The sequence below is a fragment of the Cicer arietinum genome, chromosome 8 (assembly GCF_000331145.2).
Source record: "Cicer arietinum cultivar CDC Frontier isolate Library 1 chromosome 8, Cicar.CDCFrontier_v2.0, whole genome shotgun sequence".
Lineage (NCBI taxonomy): Eukaryota > Viridiplantae > Streptophyta > Magnoliopsida > Fabales > Fabaceae > Cicer > Cicer arietinum.
This window is the reverse complement of record NC_021167.2, coordinates 16,677,637-16,689,312: the sequence shown is the minus strand read 5'-3', so window position 1 is coordinate 16,689,312 and position 11,676 is coordinate 16,677,637. Positions and strand designations below refer to the sequence as shown.

At 30.3% G+C, this 11,676-nt stretch overlaps 1 protein-coding gene across 1 annotated transcript; it reads left to right on the top strand.

The window, feature by feature from the left end:
* The first annotated feature begins 4,586 nt into the window (after positions 1-4,586).
* LOC101496283 (scarecrow-like protein 8) lies at positions 4,587-6,957 on the top strand. The gene has a single exon (XM_004512779.4). It carries the CDS (start codon positions 4,742-4,744, stop codon positions 6,614-6,616), a length of 1,875 nt encoding a protein of 624 aa, XP_004512836.1. The 5' UTR covers positions 4,587-4,741; the 3' UTR covers positions 6,617-6,957.
* The last annotated feature ends 4,719 nt before the right edge of the window (positions 6,958-11,676 follow it).

The following is an 11,676-nucleotide window of genomic DNA, read 5'->3' as shown; positions in this document are numbered from 1 at the left end:
TAGATTTTTTTGTTAATTTATGATATTTTAAAGTATTGTAAGTTAATTTGAAAAAAAAACATAGAATGTAATTGTTTCACAATGGTAATTTATGATTTAAATATGATATATTTTACATCACATCACAATGATGTACTAACTAAATACATGATATAGTACAATAGTATTATCTTGTTTGTTATGATGTACACATTGAACACAAAATATGATAATGTTTATTCTGTTACTATCATATCATGTATTTATCTTATTTTATATCTTATTATGTCTCTATCCTATCCAACGCATTCAATAGCCCCTAAGTATTTGACTCATTCATTGTGTGTGCTTTTAGAATAATTTAATTAAATAGATCACAATGTAAACGTGATTGATTTGTCAATATGTTTTCAATCTTTATACGCGGTTTAATATTAAATAAAAAAGAAAAGAAGATATATGCTTTTAAGGTAAGCTAGTCTTACAATTTGTATAATAAGAATGAAGTGTTTTGTAATTATTTAAAAAATATATATTAATTGTCATATATTATTATAGTAACAAATTTTATATCATCGATAAATCACAATGAATCTAATAAATGATTTTAAAAGTAATTATAGTTAAAATCAAATATTTATTCATATGAATGATTTTATAATCATATGATCATGATAAACGTGTAGCATAAGAAATATTTAGGATGACAATGTATATAAACTAAATCATTTTTACATTGGTAATCCATTTTTATAAAACTTTAAATAAAATATTTCAAAGAAAAACATAAATATTAATATCTTAAGAATGTCTTGTGTGGTCACAAAACTTATGCAACAATTTTGATACATATGCAATAAATATAAAATGTAGAGTTTCTCATCTTAGTTAACTCTAATGTTTGGAAACCTTTCAGAATTGGTCATGGGAGTGCTTTAAAAATTTCTCATGTTTCTTTTGCTGATGATTTTGTCTTAATTGTTAATGCCTTTATGGAGCAAGCTCATCTTGTCTATAAGACATAATAGACTTGTTGTTTGAAGTCTCGCCAAAAAATAAACCTCAATAAATCTAAAGTAGTTTATTTTTCAAAGAAAATTAGGGATAGAAAGGCGACTGAGATAAATGTTGTTTTAGAGATCAAAGCTACAAATGAACTTGACTATTACTTGGATGTCCCTCTTCTTCATTAGAGGATTATTCTTTTATCCTAAATTGTATGAGAACAAAATTTATTGGTTGGAAGACTAATAACTTGTCTTTTGCATATAGGATTACTCTTGCACCATCTCCATTCTCTTGCATCTTAGGGTATACAATGCAGACCTCCTTCATCCCGACTTCCATATGTGACCAAGATGAAAAGTTACGTAGAAGTTTTATTTGGGGAGGCACTGAGGAACATTGCAATTGCCATATGATATCATGGGACACGATGTTCTCTCCAAAGAAGGAAGGCATAATTTGATTAAAAAACATGAGAGTTCTTAACAAAGCTCATATATTGAAGTTTGCTTGAGAGCTTGTAGCATGTCCTGATAAACTTTAGGTTAAAGTAATGCAAGCCAAATATGGTTATGGTGTTCAAGTCATGCCTAAGATAATTCTTCACAACAATACATCTCACATTTGGCGAGCTATCTCCCAAGTGTAGCCAGAGGTGGAATGCAACATAACTTGGATGGTGCGTAATGGTCAAGATACTAGGTTTTAGAATGACAATTGAATTGTTGGTTGTGGCCCCGTCTAGAATCACCGGTAGAGTCACATCCCTACAGGTCAAACCGAGCACCCGATATCATTTTATGTAGATAATAACAGTTGGAGAATGGATGTGTTCGAGTGCCTCATTTCGAATGATATTAGTTCCAAAATTGAATCTATTAGACCACCTATCCATAATGCAGAAGCGAACTTCCAAAATTGGATTCCTACTTTCGACCACCAATTCTCTCTTAAGTCTACATATGACTTCTTAGCTAACCAAGTGGAGGATAGTGAGAACAAACATGATTTTATGTTCCTTAAAGCTTGGGAGTGGTCTGTTCTTAATAACATTAGGTCTTTCATTTGGAAACTAGATCATGGAAAAATATTGACTAATATGGAGCGAAAAAGACGCAACATGACATCAGATGATACATGTCCTCGTTACAAATCTAGTCTTGAATCCATAATGCATATACTTTGTGACTATGAATCAATGTCCGAATTTTGGAATAGCATCATAAATCCGACTCAATGGAGTCGTTTCTTCAGCTTGGGTATGCATGCTTGGTTGAAATGAAATCTCTCTACTAATAATATTGGTTTTGTTCCTTGGTTGTGGCTTACTTTATTTGGAGTCTTCGTTTGTAGGCTTTGGAATGATAGGAATGATCTTGTGTTTTCAAACTCCTCTGACTTGTAGACGAATTTCTGGATTAAAAACCAATATAATGTTCTTCTTGTTGTTAACGAGACTAGTAAACCCCCATATTTTGGGTACACATAAACACTAGTATTGAGACTACTTGGAAAAATCTCTCATTTGAATATTACAAGGTGAATGTTGATGGTGCCTTCCAACCTACTCTGAAATTCCTCCTTTGGTGGGCTCGTTCGCGATGAGAACGACAATTACTATATAGGTTACTATGGAAACCAAGCCACTGTAAATGTTCTTTTTGCTGAAGTTTGAGCTTTGTTGTATAGTGTTAGGGTGTCTCGAAATATTCGACCTCTCTTTAAAGAGGTGCACTCACTCATCCATCTTCTTGATTAGATTATTTCACTTCGCCACATCTTATGTGAAGCTAATTGTAGTGTAGATTTTCTAGCAAAACAAAAGATGTGTGTCTCTATAAATTTATTTTTTCTTTTACTTAATTTTCTATTTTATTTAATAGCATTTTGTATGCCATTTATAAATGGGTGATTCCCTTTTCTCCTTCGAGTTAATAAACTTGTTCTATTTTCATAAAAGAAAAGAAAAAAAAAATATAGAACATCAAAAGATTAAATCATATATATATTTTTAAAATAATTGAACTATATATATTTGTTATATTATAATTTTTATTTAAGATTGTTGCCATCTAAATATTTTCCAAATATTTTGTTAAAAAAATTATTTTCCTAATATACAAATAAAGAGTCAATTATACTCAACCAAACGATACCATATTTTTTTATCTATTAAAAAATAATACTCTTTTTAAAATAAAACATAAATAAAAATAATAATTAAAAATTTGGTGTATACAAACTAAAATTAAAATTTTAAATTATTAATATACTTAGAAAAAAATACCATTCAATTTATTTAATTAGAAGAGAAAAAACAAACGAAGAGTGATTGGTTAAACACACTTTACTACCTTTTCTTCTCCCCAATTCACTACATTGATTTTAAGAAGTTTCACAAGAACATCGAAACAGAAGGAAAACACACACTTTATGTTATTACACGCGCGAGGAAGGTAGCGTGATGGCTTAGGTTGCCGATAATTGAAGTTCATTATTAAATAACAACAGAGGAGGGGCTTTGATGCGGTAAACTATTTACCGTTAGATGTAGCTGAATCTGGTCGAAATATCGAATCCAAAAAATATCAATGACTCGATAATGCGTACAAACTCTGATACGAAACATTCCACACTCATATTTCAAAACCCAAAAATAATAAGTAATGCAATAACGACAACGACAAATAAAAACAACAATTTAAATGCAAATTTCATCAGTAGTTTTGCAAATAATTTAATTTATATACATTTATTTAATTACATAAATTTATTTAATTTTATAATTATTTTAAATTATTTGTACAAAATTAGTCCTCCTAATTATATATCTTATTTTTTAATAAACTAAATATATAAATTGTAATTATAAGATTAAATAAATTTAATTTTACAAAAACAGAAAAACTATATTACTTCCAGAATATTGTGATTTGAATAAGTACTCTATTTTCTTCCTTTATTAATTGAACAATTATTTTTTAGCAAAACACATTATTCATTTCATGAAAAAATCTAATGATAAAGATTAAAATTAATTAAATAATTTTTTAGTCTAAAAATTTAATTGAAAGTTTTTTAACTAACTAATATGTAATTGAATTTTTTTTAATGTAATTGAAAGTTAGTTGCACAATAAAATGAATGATGTTTTATCATCATTTACAAAAGTTGAATATAATATTTATTTGAATATACATTACTGAAAACGTAATTTCCACAGCAATTATATGATAAGATTGATCTTTAGTAGTCAAAAGCATGTCATTACTTTTTGGTAAATAAAAACCTATTAATTTAGAATAATTATAATAAAAGTAATAAAATAATTGCACTAAAAAAAGAAAATAATAATAAAAGATAAGTTCTGCGATATTGTGGATATTTTGATTTATATGAATATTATTATGTTTATCAATTCAATTTTATTTAGTAATTAATAAATTTTTTATAATTAAAATTATAATGATAAATGTAATTTTAAAAATGATATATCATATTTAATAATATTAAAATATATATTAATATTTTAAAGTATTATTTTTATAATTAAATAAATAAAAATCATAGACCATAAAAACCGTAGCCTTCCTCCGTTATATTCATAAGAATAAATTCAACCTCATAAAGAACCATCATCAGCTCTCACATTCTCTCTCCAATGTGTCTCATGCATTTCTCCAAACACACAACCTTCTAACCTTTTTCTTTTCCTTATTTTCTTCGCTATTATTCGTCACCGAATAAACAAGAAAAAATGTCGTCTCCGGGATTCAACGGTGGTGTTGGATCATCGGACTTTTACTCCGGCAGATCATCAAACACCACCAACAATAACGACAACCTCCATCATCCATCTCTGTACCGAACCCAACAACAACTTCCCCCAATTTTTCTAGATCCTTCTTCACAGATCCAACGTCAACCTCAACCGTTCATCGGAAAACGCACTTTAGCAGAATTCCAGACCCAACAAAATCAAACCTACAACAACAACAGCAGCAACAACAACAACAATCACGTTCTCTCAAACCTTTTACTTCGTTCTGTAAAACCAAGAACAAATTTTCAGTTTCAAAACAATTCCCCTTTATCTTTCTCTCTACCTGAATTACAAAACCCTTTATCATTTAACTACCACACGCAACGTTTAGGTGTTCCTTTACTTCACCAACTTCGTCCTCAACCAATTAACCCCAATTTTAACTACCGAACCTCTAATTTAGGTCCGGGTATTTTAAACCGGGTTCAAAATCAAAACACTGAACCGGAAAAAAAGATCAGTGATAACGTGCTTCTACAAGAATTAGAGAAACAGCTTCTAGAAGATAACGACGAAGGTGAAGAAGCAGATGCAGCTTCAGTTATAACAACAAGTGAATGGTCAGAAACTTATCAGAATCTAATTGGGCCTGGGCCGACTCAGGCTCAGAAACCAGCTTCTTCATCGCCTACTTCTTCTACCACGTCATCAACTTCTTCATCTGCGGCTTCACCGGCTTCAGTTTGTTCCAAACAAACCCTAATTGAAGCCGCGTCCGCGATTTCCGAAGGTAAAAACGACGTCGCTTTAGAGATCTTAAACCGTTTTGTTCAGAATTTGAATCCGAATGCAAATTCGGATCAACGTTTAACTAATTGCATGGTTTCTGCTCTTAAATCGAGGATGAATTCTGTTGAAAATCCTCCACCTGTTGTTGAACTGTTCAGTAAAGAACACGCTGAGTCGACTCGGTTATTGTTAGAAAACTCGGTTTGTTTCAGCGTTGGTTTCATGGCTTCGAATCTCGCGATTTTGGAAGCAGCATTTGATCACAACGGTTTCTGTGTGGTGGATTTTGAAATTGGACAGGGAAAACAGTATATTAATCTTCTGCACGCGCTTAAAGCGCGTGACGTTTTACCAGGTTTTACATTGAAGATAGTTGCGGTTGCGGCGGAGAACGGCGGCGGAGACGAAAGTTTTAAAGCGGTTGGCGAGATGTTGAGTCGTCAAGCGGAGAAGTTGAGAATCGCGTTTGAGTTTCGTATTGTAACCATTTCTCAGAGGCGAGTTAACGAGTTGACTCGCGAGTTATTAGGTTGTCACTCGGATGAAACGCTTGTTGTTAATTTCGCGTTTAAACTGAATCGTATTCCTGATGAAAGCGTTTCAACGGAGAATCCACGCGACGAGCTTTTAAGGCGCGTGAAAAAACTTTCCCCGCGCGTGGTAACAATTTTGGAGCAAGAAATGAACGGTAATACTGCGCCGTTTTTGGCTAGAGTGGCTGAGTCATGGTCTTATTACAGTGCTTTGTATGACTCGGTTGAGTCTGTGTTAGGAAAAGATAACTCGGACCGAGTTATGATTGAAGAAGGACTGAGTCGGAAGCTATGCAACTCGGTGGCTTGTGAAGGTAGAGATCGTGTTGAACGGTGTGAGGTTTTCGGAAAATGGCGCGCGCGTATGAGTATGGCGGGGTTTATGTTGAAACCAATGAGTCAAAACGTTGCTGAGTCAATAAAGTCGCGACTCGCTGTGGGAAATAATAACCGAGTCAACACGGGACTCAGTGTGAAAGAAGAGAACGGAGGGATTTGTTTTGGTTGGATGGGAAGAACACTCACCGTTGCTTCTGCTTGGCGTTAGCGTACCTCCTCTTTTTTTTTTTATTTTTTTTTATTTTTTTTTATTTTTTATTTTTATTTGGTTCCATGAATATTAGTATTATTAATAATATATTACATTGTTACTATATTGTAACGTTATCTAGAGATAATGGAAAAGCATAGGGAATATATTAGGATAAATAATATATATCATGAAGAAAAAGGTGGCAATAGAAAATCCCAAGAAGAACCCATCCTACCAAACGCTAACATTTAATAATAAAGTATTAAATTCCAAGTAAATTTACTTTGCCTAGTTACATGTCTGGTTTGTCAATGTATAAGTTGCAATATAAATAAAAATATTACTCTTATTTTTCATAATAATATGTAATTATGTATGTTAATATTTTTTTATAATTTGAGTTAAAATTTAATCAAAATATAGTTGGTTTAGTTTGTAAAGAGTTAGTTTACACTCACAAGTGGTTCAAATTCATTTAAACCTTGTTTTAATAAAAAGATTTGATATATTTAGTCTAAATTTATTAATATTTATAAAAAGATTAGAGATACTTTTTAATTTGAGTGATTTTAACTCATCTAAGGTTGTTTAGCAAAGATAAAAAATAAACTATAGCAATTAATATGATTCCCTTTTGATAATAATTTTTTCTCAAAATGAATGGTTGATATTATTATTTTTAATCATATATACACTTGGGTGTGTGAAAGGAGTTGGTTGTAGTTTGGTAGATATAGCTAGCTTGTTTGCCATCACAATACAGACAACTGTGGGCCCCTTTATGGTGTGCGTTTTTGAGGTTTTGGTTTGAGTTGGAACTTCCCTATTATCGAATTCCTATACCAAATTTGTAGTTTTCTAAATTAATGTTGTTAAATGCCCGCAATACTTAATAAGAATGTTATTTGCAGTGGTGCAATTATTAAATATATTAGAGATATTTTAAACCCAACAAAGTGGAAAAAACAAGTAAAATAATTTCTATTTTATTTTATGCCGAACACATTGTACCTACAATAAATATAAGTTTCTTAGCAATACATAGTATAGTGATTTGAGTTAAACAGAGATATTAAATTGATTCTATAATTTTTTTTTATTAAGGTAGTTATTTATGTTAGTAAAAGTTATAATATTAAACTATTTTTAATTATAGTTTTATTTTAATTATTTTTAGTTAGTGATTTTTAAAGAAAAACATAATAAATTTTCATGTGATTTTATGATATAGATTGAGAGAATTTTATGTTTAATTTCAATAATCCTGAAATCTATCTCACTCGAATTTTATTTTGTTTAATTATTTTTCTAAAATTTAATTGACTTATGATCTTATGATAATTACAATCAAAACTCCTTAATAATTACACGAATTTATTGAAAAAATGAAGAGAATTTTGATTTTTAATTTTGGTAGTTTAAAATTAAAATCGTTGGTGTAAATATTTACAAACATAAAAGATAAATTTCACATTAAAAGAAAGGTAAATGACTAACTTATTATTAAAAAAAATGATTAATATATTATTTTCGTTTAATTTAAAAGATCTCAATGAGATGTGTTTTGTCAAAAAAATATATTATGCTTCTACATATATACAATAATAAAGACTATTTTAGATGCACATAAATATAGAAGATAGATTTTCTGAGTCAAGCTTATAGTGGTAAAAAAAATAAGTACTGTCTTTAATTTCTAGCTCAAATGGACAAAATACTAATATTGTTAAATTGAATATCATCTCAAATTTATCATATTTTTTATAAAAAAAAAATAGACAAATATTAAATTCAAAAGATTGTAGATTCAATTCCCTCTAATAGCATTGAAAGAAATAAATATAAATCCTTTTATAAGTATTTATTAAGATATTTTCTATTGTGAAATGATCATTATCTTTTTACCTTAATTTTAAAATTATGAGTAAAAAAAGAAGAAGCTAAGAATTTTGTTTCTAGGAAGTGCGATTTCAACTTGACATACACTTTGTGAGAGTGTTATTGGACCAATTGTGCTATAGCCCCTAGTGTGTTAAATGTCTTGGAGACTATCTAAGAAACTATATTTTAGTATATAAAGCATTATTTAAATTTTTATTTAATATAAAAAATAAAATTCAGTAGTGATGTACGATGATTGGTTAAAAATTCTAAAACATGTGGAACAGATGCAAAAGGTGAGGTTCTATTTATAGGATATTGTTTATTGCACTTGATGGTGAACTGAACAATGTCTCAACTTGTTTGTGTTCAGTGTTCTTCACGAGTCATGTTGGTTCTTTCTTTTGGCCGTATTATTAGGGAGCCAACACAAGTCGTCAAATATAATATTCATAAAATTGCTGCAATGCAATGCACGACTTATTTGTAAGTTTCATTTGTCTTCATCTTTAAAAAAAAATACATCTAATTAGATGTTGCAGTTTAATTCGATAAATTATAAGATTATTTGAATAAAATAGTCATACAAATATTTAAAATTGTGAGATATAGCGATATATTATATATATATAATTTGTTTTAGACTATTACACCTTATACATTTAGGCTGTATTTGATTTGTTAAAAATAGGGAACTACATATGACAATTTTGTTTTCAATTTTATTTTGTTATTTGATTTGTTTTTAAATTGTGTGAATAAAAAGTTGAATTTGATAGATGAATGCTACATGTGTTGTTCTAATTTTTCAATTGATGTCTTTTGACCTATTAAGTAACCTTTGAGTATGATGAATGTATTGTAGTAGCATTAACTTTGAGGATTAAGTATGAATTAATTTGAGGATTTGAGTTTAAACTTGCTTTTAACTATTGTCCAATTTGATTTTAATTGTTGTTTGGGGACAAGCAATAGACTAAGTTTGAGGTTGTGATATTTTTTCATCGTATGTATGTTTTTCATTGTTTTTCTTCTTTAATTATCTTATTTATATTTAGTCATTAGTTAATTTTGGGACTTATTTGATATAGTTTGTGGGTTTTAGTTCTTGAATTCAATATCATGTTTATGCTATATTTCCTTGATTAAAAAGATATTTTTCGTAGTTTTGTTTTGTTGTTCTAGTGCAATATTGAATTTTGATGATAAATCAATATGATCTATGTGGAGTATTTCAACTATATATAGAGTTGTGGATTCAAAGTGAAATTTTTCTCTGACATTTTCATTACTATAAAGTTAACATCTCTATTATCACTACGCCAAAAATGACATTTAACAGCGCCCCTTTTACAGCGCTTGCTAAACACAAGCGCTGTTGTAAATATATTTTAAAACTAACAGAGCCTTTTACAGCGCTTTTGTTGATAAGCGCTGTAAAACAAACGCTGTTGTAGGTCATATAACGTGTGCGCATAACGTTATAAGGCTTTTACAGCGCTTGTCAAAAAAGCGTTGTAAAATGAAGCGCTTTCGCATATCAGTTACATCACTTTTTTCACAAGCGCTGTAAACACATGCGCTTTCAAATATTTGAACTACCTAATACAGCGCTTTTTTCACAAGCGCTGTAAAATACATGCGCTTTCATTGAATTTAACTACCTATTACAACGCTTTTTTCACAAGCGCTGTAAAATACATGCGCTTTCATTGAATTTAACTACCTATTACAACGCTTTTTTCACAAGCGCTGTAAAATACATGCGCTTTCATTGAATTTAACTACCTATTACAGCGCTTTTTTCACAAGCGCTGTAAAACACATGCGCTTTCATTGAATTTAACTACCTATTACAGCGCGTTTTTCACAAGCGCTGTAAAACACATGCGCTTTCATTGAATTTAACTACCTATTACAGCGCGTTTTTCACAAGCGCTGTAAAATACATCTTTAAAATAATTATATACGTTGGAAACCCTCATATCCTCTACATCTTTCAAATAATTATATACGTTGCGAACCCTAATATCCTCTACGTACTGTGCGGCCATCTACGTTGTCTAAGGTATTTTTTACACATGATCTGTTATGTTTTGAAATTGTCAAAAATTGTCAAAAACTCATACCACATGATCTGTTCTGTTTTGAAATTGTTAGTTGATATTGGTTTCTTTTTGAAACTTGTTGATATGTTTTGAAAGCTTATTATTTTTGTTACTGCATTTATATAGGTGGTATAATATGGATAGGAAATGGATTTCAGCCAATCGATTGTCAAAAGAGTATGAAATTGGAGTGAAGGAGTTTGTTGAGTTTGCAGTGAAGAATGCAAAAGATCCAAATAGAGTAGTTTGTCCTTGTTTAAAATGTTGTTTTGGAAAACGTGTTAGAGAAGATGAATTAGAAGGACATCTAGTATGTAATGGAATTGATCAAAGCTACACATGTTGGATAAGACATGGTGAGAAAAAAAAAGGAAACATTAATTTTGAGAATAGTTCTACATATGCTTCAACTGATTTCGATACAGATACATATGAGCCGGACCGAGTTGATGAGATTGCAAAAGCAGTTGAAGAAGATCTTCGAGATTGTCCTAAAATGTTTGAAAGTTTGTTGAGTGATGCAGAGAAAGAATTATATAATGGTTGTACTAAATTCACAAGACTGTCAGCGATATTAAAGTTGTACAACTTAAAAGCGAGTAATGGATGGTCTGATAAAAGCTTTACGGAATTATTAACACTCATAAAAGATATGTTGCCAGATGATAATGAACTTCCCAGTCGGACCTACGAGGCTAAACGGATTTTGTGTTCTATTGGAATGAGTTACGAAAGGATTCATGCGTGTCCTAACGATTGCATTTTATTTCGAAACGAATATGAACTACTTAAGGCGTGTCCGAAATGCAATGTCTCTCGATATAAGAAGAAAGAATCTACTCCAGCAAAAGTCGTGTGGTATTTTCCTATAATACCAAGATTTAGGCGCATGTATCGCAGTGAAGAAGATTCAAAACACTTGACATGGCATGCAGATGAAAGAATTAGAGATGAAATGTTTTGACACCCTGCAGATTCCCCACAATGAGCAAAAATTGATCACGAGTATCCTGAATTCGGGATAGAGTCCAGAAATCTAAGACTTGTACTTTCTACTGATTAAATGAATCCACGTGGTCTTCAAAG